The 15,343-nt window shown below is 30.8% G+C and overlaps 1 protein-coding gene and 1 long non-coding RNA gene across 4 annotated transcripts; both read right to left on the bottom strand.

Moving 5' to 3' along the window:
* Positions 1-3,903: 3,903 nt before the first annotated feature.
* LOC104226656 (pectin acetylesterase 8-like) lies at positions 3,904-6,852 on the bottom strand. Of its 2 annotated transcripts, XM_070165265.1 has the most exons (14): positions 6,695-6,820; positions 6,340-6,426; positions 6,146-6,228; positions 5,931-6,060; positions 5,754-5,833; positions 5,584-5,673; positions 5,374-5,498; positions 5,245-5,305; positions 5,092-5,148; positions 4,934-5,011; positions 4,711-4,816; positions 4,452-4,597; positions 4,304-4,357; positions 3,904-4,113 (listed from the first exon to the last, which is right to left on the bottom strand). In XM_070165265.1, the coding sequence occupies exons 1-14, from the start codon at positions 6,717-6,719 to the stop codon at positions 4,075-4,077; spliced, it is 1,161 nt and encodes a 386-aa protein (XP_070021366.1). In that variant the 5' UTR covers positions 6,720-6,820; the 3' UTR covers positions 3,904-4,074. The 2 variants fall into 2 exon arrangements, with proteins under 2 accessions (XP_070021366.1, XP_009776988.1); XM_009778686.2 differs by lacking the exon at positions 3,904-4,113 and having other exon boundaries at positions 4,134-4,357; positions 6,695-6,852.
* Positions 6,853-11,381: 4,529 nt separating this feature from the next.
* LOC104226657 (uncharacterized) lies at positions 11,382-14,351 on the bottom strand. 2 transcript variants are annotated; one of them, XR_710890.2, is made up of 9 exons: positions 14,253-14,351; positions 14,025-14,114; positions 13,779-13,855; positions 13,537-13,695; positions 12,388-12,448; positions 12,246-12,301; positions 11,819-11,924; positions 11,597-11,742; positions 11,382-11,502 (listed from the first exon to the last, which is right to left on the bottom strand). It is a non-coding gene; the product is annotated as an uncharacterized lncRNA (long non-coding RNA). The 2 variants fall into 2 exon arrangements; XR_011404575.1 differs by lacking the exon at positions 13,779-13,855.
* Between the last annotated feature and the right edge of the window lie 992 nt (positions 14,352-15,343).

The following is a 15,343-nucleotide window of genomic DNA, read 5'->3' as shown; positions in this document are numbered from 1 at the left end:
TTCAGAAACAATAAATAATTTTTAGTCTAATCATGTTTTTCTTGTAGTATAATACAATTAACAATTCAGTAATAAGCTCGGTAACCACTGTATAATATCAATATTCACATTTGGGAGGTTTCAATGAACGACTCATATAATTGGTATAACTGTGGATTTATTCACAAGAAGTCAAATATAACGGTAGTCCCTACTCGAGGGAAATCGGTAACGTTATGCTAGTTCTACCTTCCCACTAGCGAGAGCTATAACGATAATCGATAATTACAAGGTGCACCAGGTCTAACGAACCCGCCGTTAGCTACGGGATCCTTCAAAGTCTACTCCCATTTATACTTGTCTCTGTAATCCATATACTCATAGGAAAATATTTTAAAACAATATAGGGCATTTTGATTCATATCAAATCATGTAATTTCATTTCGATAACAGTAAATTCAAGTAACGGTAAAACATATCTAGTGACAACAGAATATTTATAACAACGGTAATCATCTCATATAACTATTTCGGTATCATCTCGAGTAAAAGACTTGTCCAAGATGCAACTCAAAATAATCGCTAATATTTTCATATTAAAAATCATGTGTAAATCATGCAAGTTATGAAAACACAAATTGCGATAAAATTACTACTCACAGTACTCATTTCCTCCAATCAATCTATAATTACATAATATTGATCTTATGTTAACTTTCTTGTTTAGACTAATTCATACCTAATTTAGAATACCCAATCATCGGGGTTCATGTTTGAGTTTTAATTTGTGAATATATATTTACTCATAAAACTAGTCCAAAATCTATAAATTTCAAACTATTTTGTATACTTTATTTCTCCAAAATTAGATCTATCAGTATTTAAACCAAACTTTTATAGCCTTATTGTCTATAGTAACTATTTATTTATTTATAAAGAAAAAATTGATATGGAATTCTTTTGTACGACATAAAATTGCATAGATATAGTGAAATAATTCAATGAATGTGAAGAACAAGGTTAACCTCTTGAGTCTAAGGAGAACTTTAATACTTTTAATTTTAACTCCCAATTCTTCTTAAAGCCTTTGACCAAAGTTTTTTTCCTTATTCTTCTTTTTTTTTTTTCTCTTTCTTTCTTTCTTTCTCTGCTTTTGTAATTTTTTTTTTCTTTGCTGTTTTTGGTTTCCTTCGGAAGCCAAAGCTTCTTTGCTTTCTAAACCCTTAACCTTGGTAGGTTAATTACTTTCTAATGGGCTTCGGCCCTTTTGTTTCCCATCCTTTTTTTTTGGTTTATTTTATATTTTATTTGCTAAATGTCCAATATGTCCTTATTTAAAATATTGGGGCTCTACGCCTTTACCTTATCAGAATTATGTTAACGGTTAATTGACTGGCCTAACGGGTTAGGTTAGGTGTCATCACAATAAATTTTGGATCATGACAATATAAGACTTATTCATATTTGGGTTGTTTAAATAATCTTACGAGCATGTACATTTAGATAGAACATGAATTGCTAAACGAGTAAGGTAGATTGCGCGCCGTCACGTCCTACCCCAGTTTTGGAGCGTAACATATATATATACTTATTTTTTTCCACGTATATGAAGTTCGATCTCAAACCACTACGTTCTACTAAATTTACAAAACTCATTATTGCATCTGCAGACTGCCCCAGAATACAATACCAGAATCCATCTCAAATTGTTATAACTAAAATGTTTTAAATTAGCACGTACATACATTTCAGCATCATTAATATAATTTATATTACATAATCCAATCTACCTATGGAAAGCTGGAGGATTTACGATTGGACAAATTGTGGATTAGGTCATACTCACATGGAAACATACTTTCACCCTTTTCGCATTTTTCATTAATTTGTTCTTGAGTAAAATCCTTAAATAAGTCCCATCCATATTCCACATAATCATCCCGGCATTGCAGATAGCAAAATAACTTCTTGTCTTCTTCGGGAGTCATACAGTTTATCAATGTCAAAGGAAATAAAACCAAGACAAAAATAAAAATTTGCAACACCGCCACAATTTGTCTAGAACACATTTTTTTTTGGGATTATATTTCCTGCAAAATAATGTTTTTGTTAGTATCAATAAATATTCTTGATAACCATCTTTTCATAGGGATGTGAAAAGGAATTGAAAACCAATGGTAACTTGGTAAGTGCTTGCTATAAGGTTTTAAAATTTGATAGTGTCTTTATTGGGAACAGGATAAAATCATAAAAATAAGAAAGAAGTTTGATGAATTTCTTTCTCCTCCTTGTCCTTCATTGAAATTCACTTTATTCTTTTTAAATTCCAGTTTACCCATCAATAAATGTATTATGCTAAGATGGTGAAAATAAATTGAAAGGTTTAGAGGGTAAATCGTTAAATGTACTAAATACAAAGAACTCAATAAGTAGATTAGCAACAAGTACAGGAACACTTTGAAGAAAATTATATAGTTAAGTTTGCTTACGCGATTTTGACAACGTACGCTTGGCTCAAGCTGCTTGATAATGTTCATAAATAAGTATTGATATTGTAACGTATGGTCAAAATTAATGCATTTACTCTTTTTTGGGAGTTTCAGAATTAGTACTATGTTTCATCGAGTCAATCAATATAATTAGGAAAAGGGGTGGAAATAGGGGTGTTCATGGTTCGGTTTGGATCGGTTTTTCTCTAAAGAGAAACCAAATCAAGTAAGTCGGTTTTTCAAAAATTAGAACCAAACCAATTAAGTCGGTTTTTTTCTCGATTTTATGTCGGTTTTTCGGGTTTTCCGGTTATTTGTCGGTTTTTTCTTAAATATAAGACATACACTGCCAACACACATTTCGGCGACCACATTTTCAACGTAACACTATCAAATCAATTGACCTTTGAGAAATCTATTATTTACCAAGATATATTGATGATAATTGAATCAAATAGAGAAGAATAATTTAAGGACTCAATTAAAAATATATTATTTTTAACACGAAATAGATTCTTACACTTAACAAAAGAAAACTATCAATTAAATTAGAATGTAAAGGTAAAAAACTGTACTAAAAGTGCAAACGATTAATATTTACTATAAAAAATTAAAACTTTGTATAAAAGTATACATATATATAGGTGTAATAATAAATTTAAAATAGCTACTCCTATATTCGGTTTGGTTCGATTTTTTTAATTAAAACCAAAACCAAACCAAACCAAAAAATATCGATTTTTTTGGTCGGTTTGGTTTGGTTTTCGATTTGGTTCGGATTTTCGGATTTTTATGAGCACCCCTAAGTGGAAACATTCATCACATGCATTTAATAATCAAACTTACATTGAATGTGTTCATCAATATTGTATTATCCTAAGTTTGCTTGTATAGTACTCCCTCCATTCCAAAATAAGTGATTTTTTTGGTTGTTTTCACACATATTAAGAAATTCATCTTTAACATTAATTAGCAATGAAATTGACCATATTAACCTTTATTGTGTATTCACATAAATACACTTAACACATGCTCCAATATTAATTACTTCAAGGACAATGTAGGGAAAAAATAATTAATTCATTCTTGAAATCTGAAAAAATTACTTATTTTGGACCATAAGAAAAAAAAAAATCAAAAAACCACTTATTTTGGACCGGAGGGAGTATAGGTAATCCAATGCCCATTTAATTATCTGAGTTATTCTCTCGGTTCAATCACGTTTGGTTCTTTCACTATACTAAAATTATATTTCCACTTTTACTTGTCCACTATGCTAAATTAAGAGAAAGACAATTTTCTGTTTTATCCTTATAACTACTCATTTTCCAAAACTTTTAAAAATGCTATCATTATTATGGGTAAAATTGTAAAATAATTACTTCATTTATCTTTTTTTAATGGGAATTCAAAGTCAAAAGTGAACAAGTAAAAGTGAACGGGGTCAATATTTTGTTACATTAATTGCTTACACTAAATATCATAATCAAATTTATAGTTGATTGCAAGAGTCAAGAGTTGGAGTCAATCTCATCCGTGGCCAGACGTAAGAATTTAACTCGCATTTCTCCTTGAGTCATAATCAGATTCTTGCCCGAGATGGCTTTTATTCGACGTTTTCATCATTCATATAAGGGCTTAAAATCTGTTGAAGTGAAAACAAAATAAACATTAATTCTAAACTGAGATGATATATTAAGTTGGACGACCAATCTTAAGCAATTACAGGAGTAAGTTGGCTAACAACAACTAAGATACTGAAATAGTACTACGTATTACAACATGCAAGAGCAACTCTAATGGCAAGATTTGCCACAAGGATAAGGGCAATAAACCTCTTGAAACCCACTCCTATCAAAAAACCAGTCTCCAACAGCTTCAGCAATTGTCTGTGTAACAATGAGTTATCGTCAAATAACAACACAGGAAATAAAACTGAAAATTATACAATGGAAAAAAAGAAAAAAGAAAAACAAAAGTGACCTTGTTAGCTAATGTTGGAGAGTTGTTGTAGGACCAATAGGCTTGTGCTTCAATGCCTTTGTGGGAATGACAAGAGGAAATGAAATATCCTCTTGACGTACTTGGTCCTAGTTCGTTTAATGCCTCCAAAAATGTCAGCCTAAAATCTGAAACAAAATACTCAAAAGCAAGTTAGAGAGAGGAGTGTCACATGAATCGGATTTAAAAAAATAAAAAATAAAAAATAAAAAATAAAATAAAAACTGGCCAGTATACATACCTTGGAGAGTTTGGATTTGACTTAATGAGCAATTATTTATATTTCCCTTGCAAAAATCCCAAACATGTCGAGGGTCGGCTTCTTGAGGAACCAAACTGTTGTTTATCTAATTTTCAAGAATCAAAATGCAAAACCATTTAGAATTTGAAGGGAAGCTAAAGAAATAAAGTAATAGTAGCATACATGAAAGCAATTAATTAATCATAGAAATTGATTTTCAAACCTGCCAAGAATCATAGGCCGAATTGATGATGAAAAGTGGTGTGCAAATATGTTGTGCTGCATACTGAGGGAAGAAGCACTGCCACATCATTGGATTGTATACTTATTAGTTAGAATGATCATGTTGGTCCATAAATAAATAAATAAAATTGATCTTACCAAACTTGGGTCTAAGCTCAAGAATGTGCAAGAGAGTGGTAGGTTCTTGGCAGATCCCTAAAGTACACCCCAAAAGAGAGTCAATAATGTTTTATAAAAAGCAATAAAGAATATTAATAAAAGAGAAACAATTTACTAAATGATGGTTCTTACATGCAAAGCAACAACTCTCTTGAAATACTCTTTAATGTGGGGCTCATCAGTTATAGTTTTTCTGCAATACAATAATTTGTCAAAAAGAGAAACACACTTTTGAAATTTTTCTCTGATTCATGAACTTACGCATTAATAAAGAAACCAGCATCAGAGATGCATTTGACTCTAGCAGTCAAGGAGAAAAAAAGTCTGAATTTATCACAATGTAGGATTGCACCCAACCCTCCTGCTGAAGTTCCACTAAGAATCGCCTGTCATCAAAGTTTAAAAATTTCTTATATTTTTTGCCATAAACTTAATTAAGAGGACTATATATGAGGGGGAAATGGGACGTACATTTTCAGCATATATCATCCCTTTATGATATAATAATTCATCCATGATTGCTTTGAATATTCTTGCACCTCTGAAGTGAAGATTAGTAGCCTGAAATTTTTTGGTACTTCTAATTAGAAAAATTACATCAATACAAATTCCAAAGTACTATAAGAAGATAGCTAACTTACGGGGTCAACTTCTTCAATATCTCCGGTATATGATGACCCATCACAATATCTAACCTTGATCCGATTCCAGTTGTAGAAGTCTAAATATTTGTTGACTTAAAGAGTTATGAATACCGCAATATCATACAGAAGTAAAGAGTAAAAAAGAAATGGTAACTACATTATGCATATAACTACCTGGGTTAAGTTGAGAATCGTTGCTTAGAACTCCCATAAAATAACCAATCTTAGATATATTTTTCGAAGTTCCATACCCATTAGTAGCACGATCTTGGCAGTCAGAAGCAGAGTCACACCACCCTCCGCCCTTAGAAATTCAAAGTTGAAGATGAGTAAATTTTTTTAACAAAAATACAAACATTAACCAAAATAGAAAAATATAAATTTATTACTTGAAGTTGAATAAGCCAGTTATAAACCCCCGAGCCAGTTCCTGGATGAAAGTTGAATGCGGGAGCACTTCCATCTAAGCATACTATATGAAACAAACAACATTAACCAAATTAAGATAATTCTTCCAGACTACAAAAGTTAAGAAAATTGATAAATATAAATGAGGGAGTTGTTCTATAAAAAAACTCATCACCTGCTCCTTTTGCAATTGCACTCTCTAGGAACGTTGTATAGACAATGAGGTTCGCTTCAGTTGTCGTCCAAATAAACAGTAAAGAAACTAAAACACAGATAATGTCTAAATGTTAGTAATAAATTAAAATTATAAAAGGTGTCAATATACTTAAAATATATACGTTGAATTCCATTTATCTTTTGCGTAATAGCCATGTCCATTTGAAAGTTTTGGTAGGACAAGTTTTCCATTCTTAAAATTTCTATGGAACTTTAATAACAAAAAAGAAAAGACTAATTAATATATTATACATCAGTGGAAAAACTGGCATTTTTCAGCCAAATAGTGCGGGAAAAAAAAAAAGCAAGATTACCAAGCACCACATATACGGCTGCCATCGCTGAGTTAAACTTGAAAAAACAGAAAAAAGAAGTTTCTCTATGTGGATATTTGTTTTTGTCTCTCTCAATAGCAGAAAAAGTTGAACAATATATTAGAGCTTCAAAAGTTGTAATGAAGAAGAAAGGAACTGTTAATGATTTTGAGCGTAAGATTTAGAGCATTTTTATAGGCACTGTGAGCATAACATCAACCAGTAAGTCTTTGTAATAGAACTAAATTTAGCTGCCAGCTTTTATTAAATGGTATCCTATATTAGGTTAGTCGCTGCATGTGAGTACAATTATAAATTCACAGCCAATTAATTAAATTGGTCCCCACATTCTTTATATTTGAACTGCTTAATTATAAACGAAATATAGGGCAAATCTTCTTTAACTTGGTTACTAAAAATGTTTTTTATATGTGACCCTTGCTTTCTAATTTTGAAGCAGAAAATTAAATTGGTACCGTTATGTTTTGCATGTTAATTCTATATATACCTTAAGATAAAACTTCTAGCAGCATTTTGATCCCCTTTTTCCCCATAATAGAACGTAAAGCATGCAAATTAATACAGATATAATTTAATGGAGTTTTCCTTATAAGTTATATAGGCTTATAATAGACAACTTTGGAGCAGATTTCTGGTATTTTAGGACAAATCGTCATAACTCGGTTACTAAAAATATGTTTGCCTATGTGACCCTCTCTTTCTAATTTTGGAGCAGATTTAAGCTTTGCATGCCAAAGAAATTTATGGCCATGCATGTGACTCTTTGTTTCTCCCAACGTCGTCAGATTTGAGAAAGTATTAAAAATACTTAAAATAAGGTTTCCCTCAAAAGTACTATCTAACCCAATTTTACATAAATTTCAACATTGAATTTAGTGAACAATATATATATAATTTATGAAGATCAGATTATTATAAAAGCATAACGATTATCTTGAAATCTTGTATGTCTTAATGATCTTGACTATTTGACTATGATTTTGATGTGTCGGGATTAATGTCGTTTATCATACTCTCCCAATATGGTGCCCATTACTCTTGAGTCTTCTCTTCTTGTATATGCAATTGTTTTTTTTTTCTTCAAGTTTAATTTAATTATGTGAAAATTTTGAAATTTCTTGATGACTAAACTAATAGGTGCGTTGAAATTTAATTTGTATTTGTCCCTTGACGACTAATGAGTCAGACTTGCAGAAACAGGAAAAAGAAAGTTTAGCTGTATGGATGCTTTTGAAATGTAAGAATACAACCTTGTTTATCAGCATACAAATCACTGCTTTAATTTTTTGGATTAAACATAATCCATTTTAAAGATGCTTGAGGAAAGAAGTATATGGATAATGGATTCACTGCTTTAAAGACGATTTTGTTCTGGTTTTGTTAGCTTGATAATCTCAGGAATAAATGAATCCTATGAAGTATAATAATGTACTTTTCCAGTTTCAATTTGTTTGAACATTTTTGGAAAGTTAATAATTGACTAATTTTTTGTGTGAATTCAGACAAAGCTTCTCTAAATATTTTGAAATAAAAGTTACATATTTAAAAATTACCTAAAAAGTACTACAGTCAAACCTCTCTATAAAGTACTACAGTCAAACCTCTCTATAACAGCGCCATTTGTTTCGAGATTTTTTGACTTTTATAACAAATGGCTGTTATATACCTATAACAATATTTGACGTTTAAATATTTTTTGCTATTATAGACAAAACTTATCCAAAACTCAACTATTTTTCTTTTTTAATGTTACATATAAAATATAAGAAAATTCTTCCATTTTAAAAATCTCAAAAGATAAGCATATTTCACTAGGTATATATTGAAGTAAGCTAATAAATAATAAATTCATTAACTAAAAATACAAAGATTTAAACTCTAAGACACACATTTTAAATTAACGCAACTAGTAAAATAACTTCTTTCAAGATTGATGGAAGAACTTTGTAATTGTAGCTGTTTCGTAGATTTCATTCTCTTACTACCGGCATAACGCTTGAATTGACGAAGATTCATGTCGAAATTTTCAGCAAAAAGGTATCCAATGAAAAATATATCATGTGCAGATCTTCAAATTTTGTGTCTTATGCAAGATAGAAACTTTGTTCAATGGAAAAAATTGTGTGCATATTTTTAGAATTGTTATTAGTAATCTTAAAGATTTTATATAGCTGTTATAGAGGGATAATTTTACAAAGAGCGTTGCACTATAAATATGGTTGATGTTGTTATAGGTAAAAAACTGTTATAGAAAATATAACTTAAAAATCTGTTCTAAGAAAACCTTGGCTTTTATATTGAATGGTGTTATAGAGAGGTTTGATTGTATAAGTCATAATAGTTAGCAATTCAAAATATTTTAAAAATTATTTGCAAAAAATATAGCAATGATTTTAATGAGATATATTATCTATTTTTGGGAGTGTTGTAAAACTATTAGTAAATGTAGATGTCCACTGCTCCCACTACTTTAACCTATGATGTAAATAACCTCCCACTACTCATCACTATTATGATTGTAACTCTCACTCCTCCCTAACTCCTCCTCATGATCTTCCCCATGATCTCAATTATTAATGTCCTGTTTAAGATAATCCTTTTATAACCTTCTATGTAATAGTATAAATCGAGTCATGAAATGTGATATATAGGACACACTTGAACACTTGATAAATAAGAAAGTAGTTATCTCTTATTCTATTACTTATCTTCTTGTTTTATATTGTTACTTTGAGCTACATTTCTTAACAAATATTCATTTCTAATAGGAGTACAAGTCATCTTAGCATTGATTAAAATATTTAGTTTTTTAATATAACGCCATTAATTACTACTGAAAAAGTAATATTTTCACTGCACTCAAGTATGAAATACTATCAGTGGTAAAGCCAGAAAATTTAATAAAGGTATTAAAATTTTGAACAACCTTTGCTAGTGGACTATGCAAGGGTGTTCAAAGTCTTTTTTTAATTATTAATAACAAGTTATATTCGATCCTATACACAGTATAATTTTACAGCGAAGCGTGTTCAGTTGATCACACATAGCTCCGCCCTTGAATATCACATATGCTCATCCAAACTAAATAAATCAGATTAATTAAATAAAGTAACTTAAATTAACTAGACTTTTTGTACATAAATAAGAAAGAAAATATAATGGTACACTGGTAATTCAACGCACGCACCGCTAGATTCTTTTTGTAAATGACTTATTAAAGTCAAACACAAACTTTACATAACCCCTGAAAAAGTTAAATACACTGGGACTATGCGTTACATATTTCTAACATCTATTTAATAACCCTTTAATTATTTCACATAAATATGATTAAACTTTACAAACTAGAGCCTATCCATTGCATAGGTCAATTTTAGTCAATCGTAGTACTATACTGTAAACTTTCTTCCAAATTCTTTTTCCTTTAAAGTGTTCGTAAGTTTCTCGCTGTGTCTATTTAATAGGTTCTCAAAGACATGGCCAGGATTTGAAGTTTATGGGTTTTGAATTTGCCATATAACCTATTACTCGTCTTAAATATCAGGTTAGGAATTAAATATTTATATATATTTAAATAAAAGTGACAAGTTCAGCCGAACCCACATCTAACAGACCAGCTCTGCCTCTGTAGGTTCCCTATTTTTTTTCAACATGTGTAAATGTTTTTATTTATTTTAGGAGACAAATGCTAGTAAATGAAAATCTTCTTCTGTGTATCATCATCATCATCATCTTCAAATTAAATACTTTTTACGTCATTCTTTTTGTTTACTTTTGAGAATTGCTTTTTATGTTAAATGCAACTTCTTTTTTCCCCACAGGAAATACACTCAGAAAGATGTGTCGCAAGCGAATTACGGTGCTATTGCAAATATTCGTTTTGGTCTCTGTATTATTTCCTAAAGAGTTGATAAATTGTAAAACTCCTAAAGCAATAAGGGAATTAGCTTGTTATCTAGAATGCGTGGACAACTATTATGAATTTCTACGACGCAGAGACACTTAATCAAAGCATTATTGAGGAGAAATGTAAAAGAGGTGAATTTTTGTATCCATGCTCACCAGATCCTGATGCTTAGTATTTCAATTTAACAAAAAAAATAAAAAATTCAGCCTCCTAATATGTAAAATTACATACTGGTATTGATACATTCTGTACTGTTTCCTTTAAGATTTTACTCCAATATGCATCCACCCACTGTTCCCTCTGTTTTAATTTAGATGACGGTTTCGCTTATCGAGAGTCAATTTGATTAGACTTTGAAGCTAAACAGGATTAGTTCAATTCAGTATTTTAAAATTAATTTTTAGATATTCAAAACGATAGTACTATAAGTTGCAGCTTTTCTCATGTTAATGTGATAAAAAAAATAAATTAAAATGATGGTCAAAATTCACACAGTTTGACTCCCGATAAGCAAGATATGTCATCTAAATTAAAACGGAGTGATATAGTTAGGTGTATTTTGCACTCAACTACAGATTATCCTAGGGTAAGACCCCTACGTTTTCCACCGAAAAGAAATCAATAGAATTGTCTAACCAACCGTGTGATACTAGGCAAAGAGGTATTTTACAAAAAGAAATGCATTCTGAAAGAGAGAAGTAGACTTATAATATTCATATAACATATATGGTAAATTTTATGTTGAACAACAAATTAAGGTAATTTATATAATAGAACAACCTAATTAGTGGCAGAATTTTTGGCCACAAGGGTAAGGGCAATCTGTGTTCTGAAATACACTCTCCTCAAAGAACCATTCTCCAACAGCTGTGGCAATTCGCTGCAACAATGAGTTAGTTAGTCTCATAAGTGATATATAAACAGTACTGTAAATAGAAAAAATTGGAAGAAAATAAAATAAAATAGAAAAAGACCTTGTTACATAATGTTGGAGAGTTATTGTAGAACCAATAGGCTTGTCTTTCTATGATATTGTGGGAATGGCAGGAGATTATAAAATATCCTATAGATGAACTCCCTCCTAATTCCTTTAGTGCCATCAAAAACTTCAACCTAAAATCTGAAATAAATAAATAGATAACTTTTAAATACATATTCTATATGTATCAGAAATATTAAAAAGAGAACCCCCTCACCATGAATAATATTGAGTTGACTAGGTGAGCATTTAGTTATATTTTTCTTGCAATTATCCCAAATTCCTTGAGGGTCAGCATCCTTGGGAACAAAACTATTATTCACCTAAGTTTCAAGAATCAAAAGATAAAACAATTAATAATGCTTTATAGCGTTAAAAAAGTTTGGGGGTTGTGTGGGGGGGGGGGGGGCGACAAACAAGCAGTATATATTAAAGTTGGAAATCTTATAACATAATATTATTTTTATTATCTGCCAGGAATCATAGGCGGAATTAATAATGAAAAGTGGTGTTTGAATATATCGTGCTACATACTGAGGGAAGAAGCACTGCACATTTATTATCAAAGAGTTTGCTATATGAAAAATATCATGTGATAAAATGGCCAATTTTCTTACCAAAAGACATTAAAAAAAATATCTTACCAAACTTGACTCGGAATTGGAGGTGCAAGATATGATGGCAGGTTCTTAGTAGACCCCTAAATTTCAAAAGAATCAAGAATTAAGGTCCTATAATGGAATTTTAATAATTGAAAATTAAAACTACTTAAATGATTATTCTTACATGCAATGCAATAACTCTCTCGTACAGATCTTTAATCTCCGGTTTACCAGCAATAGAATTTCTGCATGTTTCATAATAAATTGGTAAATTACAAAAGAAGATTTTTATATAAATAGTCGGTCGGATTTTTGTTTATTTTTCTAAACGGCAATCAGGGGGCGCTTAACGGATTTTGTGGCCTAAAGCCAAAACATATTAAAAGGCCTTTAAATTTTTATTGTAAAATTCATATAATAATTAGATACAGAGCAAACTTTAGGACTTTGGCCTAGTGGTAAATGTACAACGCGTGATGTATGAATTAGGTACACGTCATGGTTTGAAAATCTATCATAAATAATAATATGACATTAATTAAGTGGAAGAAGATAGAGGCGGCACAGTGATTATATGTCAACTTTTGAAACTTGTGCCCCACTACATTTATGGCTCTTAGGGGTCGTTTGGTAGGATGCATTAGATAAAGTAATGCATGCATTAGCTTTGTGTATTAATAATACATTGTTTGGTAGACATTTTGAACCTATGCATTAGTTATGCAGACATTAGTTATACATCCTATTTGGTATTATCCTATGCATAACTAATGCATAGAAAACAATGATGTTAGCAATGCAATGGATTTTAATGCATGCATTAGCTTAGTGAAAAGACAAAATTGTCCTTCAAAATTTATGTTTTATTAAAATATACTAGTTAGTATATTAATGCAAGTTCAAAATAATCCAAATAGTGAGAAATAAAATTATATCCCTAGTAAATAAATAAATACTTAGCATATTTCCTTTTTATAAATAACAATTTAATTTTATTTTACAACATAGGTAGACAAATAAAATAATTTTTTTAAAACTTTTTCATATAAAAATATTTCTCGACATATTTTTCTTTTAAAAAGTTAGAGTGTGGACTAGATTTGAGGGCATTTTTGTAAACAAATAATTCTTTTAGAAATTGTGCAATACTTTAATACATCAAACCAAACAATGGATAAGAAATATGTCAGCATAACTAATACCAGCATAAGTAATGCAAGCATAACTAATATCAGCATTACTAATACACCATATTCAACATTATTCTTATGCACCCTACCAAACGACCCCTTAATGTTTTGGGTGCCTAAGGCAATGACTTCATTTGTCTTACCCTTAGGCCGCCCCCCGAGGCAATACAATGGCTTCAATTCAGGGTCGTTGCTTAGAACTTCAGTTAAAGAACCTTGAGTAGGCATGTGTTTTGAAGATCCAATTTGAGTCATTAGAACACCTCAAGGCATTCTGAAACAGTAGAACACCATCTACCTCCCTAACAAAAATTTACAGTTTGAGATGAGAAAAATTAAAGTAGAAAAATTGGAAAATAAAAATATTACTAGTACAATAATTAACCTCAAGGTGAATAAGCCAATACTGAACGCCAGTTCCCTTGTGAAAAAGGAATGCTGGTGCATTTCCATCCAAGCAAACTGACGTATTTGAGTAACATAAAAAGTATAATTAGTATTTTTTTATATATATAAATCCTACGATAACTTAAGAAACCTAATTTTTAAATAACATAATATAAGAAAATTTAATTTATCTAATTAATATAATTACAAGATATTTCAAAGTTAAGAAAGTTATAATTTTCACCTGCTCCTTTTTCCACAGCACTTTCAAGAATGGCGAGATTGACAAGGAGTGTTTGGAGTGCTTCTGTTCGGCAAAGACTCAACACACAAACTATTGACCCAAAAAAAAAAAAAAAGATTGAGAACTGTATGTTAAGAAATTGGATATTAATTGTTCATTTTTTATATATCAACAAATAATGGTATTTAATTTAATCTAATAGGAGTGATTTAAACAAGACCAGATTACCAAACAGTACTGCCTATATATTGCCGCCATGAGAATTGAGAAGTGAATTTTGCTTACTGAACAAATTAAGAAGCAGAGAAAGGACTGAGGAATATGTTATCTCTGGCGAAGAATTTTGAGTGATATCTAAGAGGGAACTGAACTACTTTTATAAGGGCAGATTCAATATATGATTTGTTTCAAACGAACTCCGAGCTGATATGGAGTCAGAATTAAGGGTGTTAAACGGGCCAGATCAGCCCGGTTCCGGACCGGCCCAGACTGTTAAAACCAGAACCGGCCCGGACCGGTTAAAGGGGGCTGGGTTGGGCTGGGTTAGTGGTGACGCGCGAGTTGCTCCATTTACGTTTGGGATACCGGTTATCCGGACCGGTCCAACCCGTTAGGTGAGTGTTCGTAAAGCGGTTAACCGGCACGATTTAACGGTAAAAAAAAAATTAAAAAAAATTTGGGCCAGATCTGACCGTTGGCAACGGTCCATTTCAGAAAATGGCCGTTGCCCCAGGGGTGAATTGCACAAATAGCCCAATTTTGGTTTTTTTTTTTTAAATTAACCCCCCTTTCAAAATCTATAAATACCCCCCCACCCTCCTTCCTCATTTTTTCACTCATCTCTCAATTCTCATATTCTCTCATTCTTCAATCTTCATTCTTCACCTATTAAAGTGCAATCAACTATTTGACTATTTTTTTTAGAATTTAATTTATCAAAGTATTTATTTTTTGAAGTTTGAACAATTGAACTTCAAAATTGGAACAATTGACGTTTCTTCGTGGTAATATTGGAGTTGTGAAATCATCAAGTGCTCAATTTATTGCCGAATTCGGTGCACTCCCTCCAACTCTTTCTCTTATTTAATATTTTATTTGCATATTTATTTATTTTGTTGCTAGTAGTTAAATTTTTACAATATGTTTAATGCTGCAAAAAGAGTTTGTAACAAGGTTACTAATCGGAAAAATAAAAAAAGAGGTAGTACTTCAAGTTCAGCATCTGGTAGTAATTTAAATACCTCTCCAAATATTTCTGAAACATTACCTGATAATAATATAGATTATGAACAATTGCAAGAAGATTTTGGTAGAGATGA

The sequence above is a fragment of the Nicotiana sylvestris genome, chromosome 12, assembly GCF_000393655.2.
Source record: "Nicotiana sylvestris chromosome 12, ASM39365v2, whole genome shotgun sequence".
In the NCBI taxonomy this organism is placed as follows: domain Eukaryota; kingdom Viridiplantae; phylum Streptophyta; class Magnoliopsida; order Solanales; family Solanaceae; genus Nicotiana; species Nicotiana sylvestris.
This window is presented reverse-complemented; position numbering and strand designations above follow the sequence as displayed.

What these genes read in the sequence shown, in the direction of transcription:
- LOC104226656 (XM_009778686.2), bottom strand. Translation starts at nt 6,719, where the DNA reads ATGGCAGCCGTATATGTGGTGCTTG. An exon ending in ACTGGCTTATTCAACTTCAA is followed by an intron (nt 6,061 to 6,145) that starts GTAATAAATTTA and finishes TGAATTTCTAAG; the next exon opens with GGCGGAGGGTGGTGTGACTC. An exon ending in GGATGATATATGCTGAAAAT is followed by an intron (nt 5,499 to 5,583) that starts GTACGTCCCATT and finishes CTTTGATGACAG; the next exon opens with GCGATTCTTAGTGGAACTTC.